The sequence below is a fragment of the Palaemon carinicauda genome, chromosome 8, assembly GCF_036898095.1.
Source record: "Palaemon carinicauda isolate YSFRI2023 chromosome 8, ASM3689809v2, whole genome shotgun sequence".
In the NCBI taxonomy this organism is placed as follows: domain Eukaryota; kingdom Metazoa; phylum Arthropoda; class Malacostraca; order Decapoda; family Palaemonidae; genus Palaemon; species Palaemon carinicauda.
Window position 1 is genome coordinate 12,103,191 of NC_090732.1, and position 13,362 is coordinate 12,116,552.

At 34.2% G+C, this 13,362-nt stretch overlaps 1 protein-coding gene across 1 annotated transcript in view; it reads right to left on the reverse strand.

Annotated features, from left to right (window-relative positions):
- Positions 1–13,362, reverse strand: part of Vps13D (vacuolar protein sorting 13D) — a 390,232-nt gene that overhangs the window by 145,648 nt on the left and 231,222 nt on the right. Inside the window, exons 46-51 of the mRNA XM_068377692.1 lie at positions 11,048–11,334; positions 8,920–9,014; positions 7,928–8,095; positions 7,030–7,191; positions 3,501–3,753; positions 363–516 (exon numbers count right to left, since the gene is read on the reverse strand). Coding sequence (XP_068233793.1) covers positions 363–516; positions 3,501–3,753; positions 7,030–7,191; positions 7,928–8,095; positions 8,920–9,014; positions 11,048–11,334 — 1,119 coding nt within the window. The remainder of the gene's footprint in view (positions 1–362; positions 517–3,500; positions 3,754–7,029; positions 7,192–7,927; positions 8,096–8,919; positions 9,015–11,047; positions 11,335–13,362) is intronic.

The window sequence follows — 13,362 nt, forward strand, 5'->3', positions numbered from 1 at the left end:
ATAAGTACAAATAAATAATATAAAAATTACATACATACATACATACATACATACATACATACATACATATATACATATATATATATATATATATATATATATATATATATATATATATATATATATATATATATATATATATATATATATATCTTATTACCTGGATTCTCTCTACCTCAGGATCAGAGACCCAAGGGATAATCAACTTTATGATAATAGATTCTGGTCGGCCAGGGAATCGCACCAGAGCCCAAGAACCTGAGTTTTCAATTTGGTTTCATAGGAATATAAACTATGAAATTAAATACCATGACTCTGGAAAGTTCCCACATACCACATAAGAAAAAATATAATTTCCATACCTCCAAGACGAAGCGCAACATTCTCCAGTTTGATATCCACAGGGCACTGCAAATTATTAGTTAATAATAAGGCTGATCTCACTGTCACAAGCTTTCTTGCTGATCCATCCAATGTTACAGCCATGACAACCCTAGCGCTTGGAAGTTCGTAGCCCTGAAAATCAAAACTTTTATTTTCACCTGAAATTTAAGACCCCTATAATGTAACAATCAAATGAATACCATTCTACACCTTTATTTCAGTAAACATTACAGGTAAAAAATATACAGTAATGTACAGGAAGCAAAATTAATATAGTACTGTAATGTATAAGAACAAGTTATACAGCTGGTTACCTCAATAAAATTTTAGCAGAGAATTGAGTTGTTTAATATACAAAATTTATAAAATGAATATCACCAAGATTGTCATCCCACGACTGCATCTAATCTATTTTTCTGCAATAAAGCTTTCATGAGCTATGTACTTTACTCCTTATCATACATACATATACCAAAGGCACTTCCCCCAATTTTGGGGGGTAGCCGACAACAACAAGAAACAAAACAAAAAGGGGACCTCTACTCTCTACGTTCCTCCAGCCTAACCAGGGACTCAGCCGAGTTCAGCTGGTACTGCTAGGGTGCCACAGCACAACCTCCCACATTTCCACCACAGATGAAGCTTCATACTGCTGAGTCCCCTACTGCTGCTACCTCCGCGGTCATCTAAGGCACCGGAGGAAGCAGCAGGGCCTACCGGAACTGCGTCACAATCGCTCGCCATTCATTCCTATTTCTAGCACGCTCTCTTGCCTCTCTCACATCTATCCTCCTATCACCCAGAGCTTTCTTCACACCATCCATCCACCCAAACCTTGGCCTTCCTCTTGTACTTCTCCCATCAACTCTTGCATTCATCACCTTCTTTAGCAGACAGCTATTTTCCATTCTCTCAACATGGCCAAACCACCTCAACACATTCATATCTACTCTAGCCGCTAACTCATTTCTTACACCCGTTCTCACCCTCACCACTTCGTTCCTAACCCTATCTACTCGAGATACACCAGCCATACTCCTCAGACACTTCATCTCAAACACATTCAATTTCTGTCTCTCCATCACTTTCATTCCCCACAACTCCGATCCATACATCACAGTTGGTACAATCACTTTCTCATATAGAACTCTCTTTACATTCATGCCCAATCCTCTATTTTTTACTACTCCCTTAACTGCCCCCAACACTTTGCAACCTTCATTCACTCTCTGACGTACATCTGCTTCCACTCCACCATTTGCTGCAACAACAGACCCCAAGTACTTAAACTGATCCACCTCCTCAAGTAACTCTCCATTCAACATGACATTCAACCTTGCACCACCTTCCCTTCTCGTACATCTCATAACCTTACTCTTACCCACATTAACTCTCAACTTCCTTCTCTCACACACCCTTCCAAATTCTGTCACTAGTCGGTCAAGCTTCTCTTCTGTGTCTGCTACCAGTACAGTATCATCCGCAAACAACAACTGATTTACCTCCCATTCATGATCATTCTCGCCTACCAGTTTTAATCCTCGTCCAAGCACTCTAGCATTCACCTCTCTCACCACTCCATCAACATACAAGTTAAACAACCACGGCGACATCACACATCCCTGTCTCAGCCCCACTCTCACCGGAAACCAATCGCTCACCTCATTTCCTATTCTAACACATGCTTTACTACCTGTGTAGAAACTTTTCACTGCTTGCAACAACCTTTCACCAACTCCATATAACCTCATCACATTCCACATTGCTTCCCTATCAACTCTATCATATGCTTTCTCCAGATCCATAAACGCAACATACACCTCCTTACCTTTTGCTAAATATTTCTCGCATATCTGCCTAACTGTAAAAATCTGATTCATACAACCCCTACCTCTTCTAAAACCACCCTGTACTTCCAAGATTGCATTCTCTGTTTTATCCTTAATCCTATTAATCAGTATTCTACCATACACTTTTCCAACTACACTCAACAAACTAATACCTCTTGAATTACAACACTCATGCACATCTCCCTTACCCTTATATAGTGGTACAATACATGCACAGACCCAATCTACTGGTACCATTGACAACACAAAACACACATTAAACAATCTCACCAACCATTCAAGTACAGTCACACCCCCTTCCTTCAACATCTCAGCTTTCACACCATCCATACCCGATGCTTTTCCTACTCTCGTTTCATCTAGTGCTCTCCTCACTTCCTCTATTGTAATCTCTCTCTCATTCTCATCTCCCATCACTGGCACCTCAACACCTGGAACCGCAATTATATCTGCCTCCCTATCATCCTCAACATTCAGCAAACTTTCAAAATATTCCGCCCACCTTTTCCTTACCTCCTCTCCTTTTAACAACCTTCCATTTCCATCTTTCACTGTCTCTTCAATTCTTGCGCCGGCCTTCCTTACTCTCTTCACTTCTTTCCAAAACTTCTTCTTATTCTCTTCATATGACTGACCCAGTCCCTGACCCCACCTCAGGTCAGCTGCCCTCTTTGCCTCACGTACCTTGCGCTTTACTTCCACCTTTTTCTCTCTATATTTTTCATACTTCTCTATACTATTACTCTGCAGCCATTCTTCAAAAGCCCTCTTTTTCTCTTCCACTTTTACCTTCACTCCTTCATTCCACCATTCACTGCCCTTCCTCATGCTGCCTCCAACAACCTTCTTGCCACATACATCACTTGCAATCCCAACAAAATTTTCTTTTGCTAACTTCCACTCCTCCTCTAAATTACCAGTTTCTCTTACTCTCACCTCGTCATATGCCATTTTCAACCTTTCCTGATATTTACTTTTTACCCCCGGTTTTATTAGCTCTTCAACCCTCACTTTACTCCTTATAGGTGAATATATTTGCGTGAAAGATTTCTTCATATCTATGTAATTCATACAATTATCAAATTGTATAACACTCCAGTGCTTCAGTAATCAAAATGTAAATTACACTTTTTTCAATGAAGACAATTAATAAAGAATAAAACTGCTAAAACCTTAGTGTCACTCTTCAAAAGATAAAAAAGTATCAACAGATAAAACTAACAAAGATATCTTTGAACTTTCTAATCAAAGAATAAAATATCTTACAACTGATGAGGCTGAAGATGGCTGCGAAGATGCTAAACGAAAGAAAACACCAACTTTATCAACCGTCACAGGTCCAACTGGTTTCCACCCCTCCACTTGAACTAGTAACTGATGTACTTTCAATTCGTGTGTATCCCGATGTCTCTGTTTTCCACGTCCCTCAAAAGAGAAAGGAACTGTATTGCCAGCTGGAACACATGTCCACTCCAATTCAGGCATCCTGTTCAGTGTAAGGTTCTCCATATCTGCCATACTGAAAAACAAATGAAAAAGTATAATTCAAAATCATCATTCATAATTTGATGTTAATTACTTTTAATGGTTAACAGTAATAAAAGACTAATCTGAATTCTTAAATAGACTGAGATGATCTCATAAAATAGCTGCTTTCCCTATTGAAACACTATTATGCAGATTTATAATTTTCTATAAAATGGCTGTAGTTTGGATAGTGATGGTAAATAATACAAGACAATCACATACAAAAAATTAAGACAAAGTATCAAGACTATTTACACATACTGTATAAATGTAAAGAATTACAGAGTTATTCAATGTCACCAATGCCATAGCATTCATAATAGGAGTGATGTCCCTATTGCAACCACAGGCAGTCATTGCTTGCAGGAACCATTAAAGGATTCCCACCAATAGATAGGAAAGTTTAAAAGAATACTATCGATGGCAAGACATATTAGTTGTGATGCAATGGCAGATATACTGGATGAAGATGTTGGTGAACATATAGCCACAAATCTTTTTGCTTGATCTCCTCCCATTCCCAACACCCAAATGCCATAAACGTCCCATCAACTTTAGTTGAGCAATATGGATCCAGATGAGCCTCGTATTCTTTTATAAAGTAATTAGAAGTTATTTTGATGTCTAAGCCATCAAAAACATTATCTACTGCTATATTGCCATTTAAAGTAATCCTTCCACTACCGCAGGTGTTCTGTTCCACGCACCACTGTAATAGCTGAAAAACCGCAAGTAGATACAGAAATCTACGGTATATTTTTTTCATTATATTCAAAAAATTTCATATTTTCTTTATTCTATTTATAAATTTAAACTTTTATAAACCATCCTAAAACTCTTATAAACCTGATATAAACTCTTAAAAATTTTTTTTAAGCTGAAACTTACTTATACTGTAAACACATCCTGACATTTACGTTTAAGAAAAAATTAAAATTGAACACTCATTAATTTGTGTACTGCTTGCCCACACTATGCTATTGACCAAACTATATTTGCTGTGGTTAAAAAGTACAGATTTATTCAAAATAGACAGAATTTCCATAAAATTGATACAGAAGGGTCTCAACTTACAAACACAAATCCAACTAAAATTATAAATATCAGATATTGTATCAAAAGTTCATAAAGAAATTCTGTAATAAAACAATACTATATAATTTAATACAGTAAGCAAGATGATATTTGCAATATAAAACAGGACTATTTGTTGACTTTTGCAGCTGAAAATCGTAGGCATGCAAGTTAGGTGGTGAAGCCTACCCTATGCCAAAATTTGATTTAGAAACAGCTTCTTAGAACCAATTAAGTTTGTAACTTGAGGACTTTCTGTATTTCACTTCATTGTATGCAATAATAATGCATGTACAGTAATATTCACATATTAATGTTTATAAAATGATCAAGACTTCTTTCTAAGCTTTATAAATCAACTAAGGCAAACAACAGAATATTTTTTCCTCTTGCTAAAAATAGAAAATTATCAATTGAACTATCATTTTTACTTTATTGTAAGAGGGTATATAAGTGGTTTATAGTAAAACATGCTTTTTTATATTTTATTCAGTGCCAATTTTAATGGCATATCAAACTTTCGTATCCCTCAAAATTTTACAAAGTTCCAGCTCTAGTTTAATTTTATTGGGTAATTTGTGCTATATTGAAAAGGTTGAATATTTTGTCAACTAAAATAAATTGTTTCTACTGTGTTTCATCCCTGTTATCAATGAACAATAATCTTATAGTTTTAAGCTTTGTGGTAGTGTATTTGATTACAAAGTTTAGGAAACTTTTTACCATTTCTTCCATTTCTTTAGGTAGTTATTGTGCAATTTGATTTACCTTTTCATAGCCCGAAAAAGGTATAATGCAATAATATATCAGTCATATTCTACATAAAGCCATTTGTAACCACTACGGTAATTGTTTACTATCGTAAAAAAGTTGAAATGCAAGCAAAACAGCTGTTTTCCAAATTGGTTGTTCATAACAAAACAGCTGCTTTTCTTTCGGTTACTTATAGCCATATGTGATACTAACGATACTTTATATTGTAAACCGTATCACTTATTCAATCAATTGAAGAGTATATGCTTCACATTAACAAAATACTGTTAGTAGTTCAACATTTTTTGCAAGCTAAGTTTAATAAAATTCTTGAAACTTCAAAAACACTGATGGCAACAGAAAAAAGTGAGGTACAATAATGGGCAAAAGTGGTAAGAAAAGTGCAGATACTTGAAGTACCCCTCTGCAATATACAAGTCTTAAAAGCACATACAAGTATTTCTAACTTAATGAAAAGTTATAAACATTTAAAAAAAATAAAAATATCTAAGTAAATTCTTGGTTATGCCTCTATTATTCCAAGGAACACATTTCCTATAACCCAAGACTTTGAAGGAAAAGGGAGGAAAAGATATGGCATGGGTTAAGGGAATTATATAATGATGTCACTTTTCAAAATTTTTACATTGCAATAAATTATAAACTTTTAATTAGACATTAAACTATTAAAATACATTGTCATCTAAATCTAAATTTTTGTAACAGAGGGATGGTGCATGATGCACCCCTAAAGCCAACTGTTAGATTATGGTGTTTTCACTCGCAAAATAATACCACAACACTGAAGTAATACAGTACGGCTTCCCTACTTCAAAATAAAGGGAGCTCTAGCAAGTACCCAATTAAAAATAGGGTTATATATACAGTACATAAATTTCCATGAGATTTTATTATGACTTCTAATTGTTAATTGTTTTTTTATATGATCCTCCCTTAACAACCTCTAATGTGCTGTATATCAAGTATCGTACAGGTATTATCGACAAATGTATAACAAATCTTACCGGAATCTTCAAAATTTCCTGTTTATCCAATCCTTAAGTTCTTAATAGGTTAATCAACATCATATAAGATCTTATATTTCTGATAAGAAAATATCTTTTAGATAAACAATAAAAAGTTAGGAATATCAACTCAAGTCTTCAGATTAAACTAACTATTAGCAATTACAATAATACGAGCTAAGGAATTGCTGCAAATAGCTGTTTTACAACTACAGTTCTGTACAAGGAATAAGATGAGTGACATATTTGCAATCCTAATCTGTCATTTTTGGAAGGAAATATATTGAAAGGTCAATAATCTATTGTATAAAATTTGTCTTTCACATCCACTTCAGTTACATAAATGAAATTTAAAAACTAAATAAGATAGAGTAAAAGTGACTATTCAAAATGACAAAAATGCTGAACTTTATTACCTGTCAGGGGTGGTTGTTAAAGTTGCGAAAGAAAGGTCACATCCAGTGTCATTCTTCAGAGCAAATGGTATAAATGGTGAACGTCTACGGTAGCCCTGAGGACTAACAACCATGGCCTTCAAACACTCTTCTCCAGATATCATGCTGTTCTCTCCCTCCAACCTGATGAAAATATATTTTTGTATAATTACATAATATCAATAAGAATCATTGCTTACTTTTAGATGCAAATAGACAGGATAAAGAATGCTTTAAAAACATAAAATCAATTGGTATATGTTGTATCTGTTAAATATCACTAAAAAAAATCATTGGTGAGTTCTATCACAAACCATCACACAAAAAAATTACTTTAATTAAATCCTATATTAATTCTAAATCTAAATAATAGATTCATGACCAGAGTAAGTTTGGAAGACTGTATTATGAATAAGGAAGTGATAGATAAATGTTACATGCAACAACTGCAAAATAGACTGATATGTTTTGCACATGTAATGATGAGGAACAGTTATTTAGAAGACAGGCAACTATAAAGTGAAAAGCTCTTGTAAAACTAATAAGGCTTATGATGGCATAAGGGTGCCTCTCTAAAAGTAGTCTTTCATAGAAATTCCATTCAATCTTGGTTTCTTGCCAAGAATTACAAGTGGATAATCATAGCTACTTTAAAATGAAAAGTCAAGTAATCAAACATTTGGTCAAATATTGAAAAAAAAATAATTTGGAATAAATTTATAGACAGCTGCTTGCACCTTAGCATTCTTTAAACCCCTCCAAAAACTAAACAGATACAAAATCTGTTTCCCATAATTGAAGAACAAATCATTGGGATGTCCAATTGCTGGATGAAATACTTTTAATTCCTAAAGAAAACAAAGTCATCAATTCATCTTACCTGTCCCTGTAATAGTAATCCGTTGTCCAATTACTTTTAACTAATTGATACAACTCGAGCAAAGTGCTTGTAATATTCACATTAACTGTGTCTTCTGTTTGAACCGAGAGCTTCAAACGTTCACCACTAAGATCACGTGAAGGACTCTTGTCCCAGTCAGCTCGGCACCTAGAATAAGAATAAATTTATTGAGGTGATTTTTAAAAAAGTAATTGAAATCAGTAAAAAAAAAAAAATTATTGAAAGAAATGAAATATTTTGTTACATAAATAAACCGAGACAATAACTTAAAATACTGTAAAAAAAAGTAAAATACGGAGAAAATAAATTTGAGTTTTGCCTATCTTGTATGTACAATACAATATTACTTATATACCATTTAACTAGAATACCTATGGAGTATTCATCAGCATCTAACTTAAAGAGGATAACTCTGAAGTTGAATGCTAAATTATTCAATATTTATTAATTTATTCAATTAATTATAAATTCTTATTCTTTTTAGCATACTTATATGTACTCTACTTTAGTATTTTAAAATGTGTAAAAATGGCCCATAATAGGAGCAACCTGCGGGGGGGGGGGGGTTAGTTAATGCTATTTCCATTGATTGTTAGGGGAAAATAGATTCAGTGTTAGAGCATGGTTTTGGAATGAATAATGTTTGATCTCCAGGGTAGAACTGTATTCTGTTTACCACTTTTGTAACACCGTCAAAGAAACACACAGAGAAACTTGGTTAGACTGACCTATGTGCTATAATTTTATATTTCATACAGTTTCACCCAAGAAACGGTTCATATCCTTTTTAGAGCAAAAAGAGGATAACCAATATGGTACACTACCTATTTGCAAAAAATATACCTTCAGTAAAGAGAGTAATGGAGATACAGTACAGCACATTACATCATCACTAAAGCTGGATTCTGAAACTACAATAGTCGAAGGAAAGCATTGCGGCAATCCTGCTAGAACATAATGAAAATGCTTACCCCCATGGTTCTAAGAAAGGCTCCCAGCCAGACAAAGCACGATTGTAATAGTCAACTGAAAGTGAGCATCCAGCAGATCCCTTTCCTTGATAATCCTGTAAAAAAAAAGAAATGGTTAAATCTAATGTTCATCAAATTCTGTTCTGAAAATTGTGGCACTCAGTAGAGAGCAGACCTCCACCGCAGCAGCTTATTTCTCGATCTTGACCTTTGACCTTAACATTTATAATTGGCATGGATTTTCATATATCAAATATGAACCAGCTTTGAAGTCTCTGTCACAACAATGTCCAAACTTATGGCTGATTACGTGAATTAGACATTTCGCCTGACCATGACCCCTTGACATTTGACCTTCCAAAATTTAATCATTTCCAGCAATCTACATAACAGATAATCCCTGCAAGTTTCATTACTCGATGTTTAAAATTGTGGCCAGGAAGCTGTTCACAAACAAAAAAACACACACAAATACACAAACAAAAGGGTAAAACATAACCCCTTTCCAACTTCGTTGGCGGTGGTAATAATTAATGGGAAACTATTTTCATATAAATCTTGTCTTAAAAAAATCTTGAGCTCAGCATAATCCACATACTTTATTTTTCAAGTTATTGCAACCAAAAACACCACCTAAAATCTAGATTCCTGGGGGTACTAGCCACCACATTTACATCAGTTTGATCAGAATTGGCAGTTTGATTTAAGTGCTAGTGCTAGTACCTGAAATCTCCTAGTCAATCATTCAAAATTGGCAGTACTGTACAACCCATAGTGTTGGATCATCCATCTAACAAAAGGAACTTACCAAATCTGAATACGACTATGCGTACAAATAGGAATGAGGCTGATCATAAGGAAAGTCTTCATGTAAAGAACTGAATTGCTTATAAGCTAACAGAATAATAACCAGGCAGGAGTGAGGAGTTGGTAATGAAATGGTGTACTCATTTATTTAGATAAAGAGGGGGAAATAAGATATGACACATTATTAATACAGGAACTCAAAAGGTTGAACATTAGCCCTAGGTCCAGATACAGAAGTAAAGGTACCAGGAAATGTATCAGAAAGCTCAACCCATAATTCTTCTACAGACTCCGAGTGGATACAGGGCAAATATGAACTTTGTTCACTGAAACAGGCTTTAATGAAGAAGCTTGAAACAAGTATTGACCCAAACATTTGTTCAAAGGGAAGGAAAAAGAAAGAATCAAAATTTTCTAAGAAGGATTTAACTTTCTTTCTAACTTTAAGATCAACCACTTCTGAAACTACATTTATTACCTTGATGTAAATTATCAGAACATTGTAGGTTACTTAATACAGTAAAATAGGGTATGATGGTAGACAGTGGAAGGGAAGAGGATTAGCTATTGGCTATGGAAACAATTGAAGAGGAAGATTGAATGAAATTAGATTACTTTTTCTTAAAATAATTACCCCTCCTTTCTTTGTACGCTTTCCATCTCTATCACACAACCTCTTATACCCCAATGAAACATACTCTGAGATTGTTTAACTAAACAATTGGAACATTCAAAACATCTTTAGTTGAGATCCCAATGCTGGTTCCTGCACACAAGGGTCTGTCTTCTAATAACAACCTACTTATTCATTTTAACACATAAGTTTGAAAAGCAAAACACACATCCTGCTAATGCTCAACTAAGTAATATATATGAAAAATATCATTACCCACAAAGCTCCAAAAGTACAAACAACAAAAGGTGATCAAAACTTAAGAAAGGCATTGGTATAAAGAAATTAATGTATTTAAGTGGGGGTCTTAGACCACCAAAGGCAGTCTCAGCCACACGATCTGACTCACAATACTAGGCTGGATGGCCCTCAATGGGGAGAATATAGGTGTTGAGAAAGAATGCTCATACTCTGTAGATACAGTATTAGCATTCTGATTCACAGGTAAGACTCATCAAAATAAAAGATGTTTCCTGAGGTTCATGCACAGCAGTGTTAGTCAGAAAATATTTTTTATTCATTAGTGATTGAAGTGTTTACAGATTTAATGAATACAGACTAATTATACTTAAGATTAGATATAATGAAGATGATGATGATGATAATGATGATGATAATGATGATGATTCAGAACCGGAGGTTACCCACCTGCTTCAAACCTAAATGGGATAGTGAAACTTCTAACAAAGGCACGTCACAATCTCCACAGTCATCAATTACACATATGTTAACACTGCCAGTTTTTATTTCAACAGCATGGAAGTTGATGGCACCTATTGCCCCTTGATCCTGCAATTTTACTGTGGGTGCAGGAACAGGTTGAGCATTATGAGTAAGCCAAAGAGCAGCATCATCAAGTCTTCCTGCACACTCATCCAAAGCACGAGTGCAGTCGGATTGGTGAAATCCAAGGACAGACAATTTCTCTACCTGGGCTGTATGATAAAAAATGAAAAGTCATAATTAGTCACCTTATGTGGCAATAAGTAGAGCAGTGTAGCATCACAATTTTTAATACTTAACTCATGTAGAAAATCTATGCAAGTGACATGAGCAACAAAAATCTAATATTTTGAGAGAGAGAGAGAGAGAGAGAGAGAGGAGAGAGAGAGAGAGAGAGAGAGAGAGAGTCCTTTAAACAAATATGAATCATAAATAGAGAGAGAGAGGGGGGATAATATAGCGCAGTCTTTTAAACAAACACGAATCATAAATAAAAATTCTGTAGCCAGTTACAGATTTATTCTACTCAAGATAGTAGGTTGGCCAGGGCACCAGTGACCCGTTGAGATACTACCATTAAAGAGTTACTGGGTCCCCTTGACTGGCCACACAGTACTACAATGGATCCTTCTCTATGGTTACAGCTTTTTCCATTTGCCTACACATACACTGAACAGTCTGGCCTATTCTTTACATATTATCTTTTGTCCTCATAACATCTGATAACACTGACATCACCAAACAATTCTTTGCTCAAGGTATTAACCACTGCAATGTAATTGTTCAGAGGCTAATTTCCTCTTGGTAAGGGTAAAAAAGAATCTTTAGCTATGGTAAGCAGCTCTTCTAGAAGGGACACTCCAAAATCAAACCATTGTTCTCTCGTCTTAGTAGTGCCATAGCCTCTGTACCATGGTCTTTCACTGTCTTGGGGTAGAGTTCTCTTGCTTGAGGGTACACTCGAGAATACTATTCTATCTTATTTATCTTCTATTGGTTATTTTAAGTTTTTATAGTTTATATGTGAAAGATTTATTTTAATCCTGTAACGTTGCTGTTACTGTTCTTAAAATATTTTATTTTAATTGTTACTCGTAATTTTAATTGCTAATTACTTGTAGTTTCCTTGTTTCCTTTCCTCACTAGGCTTTTTTACCTGTTGGAGCCCTAGGGCTTATAGCATCCTGCTTTTCCAACTAGGGTTGTAGGTTAAAAAATAATACTAATAATAATACTACCGGTAATAATAATAATAATAATAATAATAATAATAATAATAATAATAATAATAATAACAACAATAGTCTGTATCTGTATTCTGTTTGCAACAGATATAATCTATTTTTTAAAAACAGATAAGATTGTTTCTGCAAAGGTACATACCATTAAGAAATGTAAAACCTATAATTAACACCAATTTACTTACTCTTGTAATGGCAAGTCTCTTTTCTCCTAAAGGTTAGGCCATCCATTGTGTATCTATTTAGAATTTCTGATGAGTTCTTTATGACAGACCAAATACCCCCAAATTATTAGTAGTGCCATAGCCACTGTACCATGGTCTTCCACTGTCTTGGTTAGAGTTTTCTTGCTTGAGGGTACACTCGGGCACGCTGTCTCTATCTTGTTTCTCTTCCCCTTGTTTTGTTAGTTTTTTATAGTTTATATAGGAAATATTTATTTTAATGTTATTCTTCTTAAAAATTTTACTTTTCCTTGTTTCCTTTCCTCACTGGGCTATTTTCCCTGTTGGAGGCCCAGGCCTTATAGCATCCTGCTTTTCCAACTAGGGTTATAGCTTTGCAAGTAATAATAATAATAATAATAATAATAATAATAATAATAATATTAATAACAATAACAATAATAACAATAATAATAATAATAATAATAATAATAATAATAATAACTGGAAGCTTCATAATGATAGAATGTTTCATTATTTTACTAAAGGCATTGCCAATTGCAGGTAAGAAAATGATAAAATTTCAAAATTTCAAATCTTTTTAAGGGTAAATGACAATTAAGATCTTGCTTAAGAGAAGGCTCTATGAACATCAGGTGGATGTAAAAAAAAATCTAATCTTATAATTAAAAATAAATCTATGCAGCAATTTTAATTTCAATGAAAAAAAATCCATTACTCAATCATAGCTCCCTAGGTATATTATCAATTAAAATATTTTAAAGATGAATAATCTTATAAGGTTACACCAAAGGAAATAGTACAACTATAACCA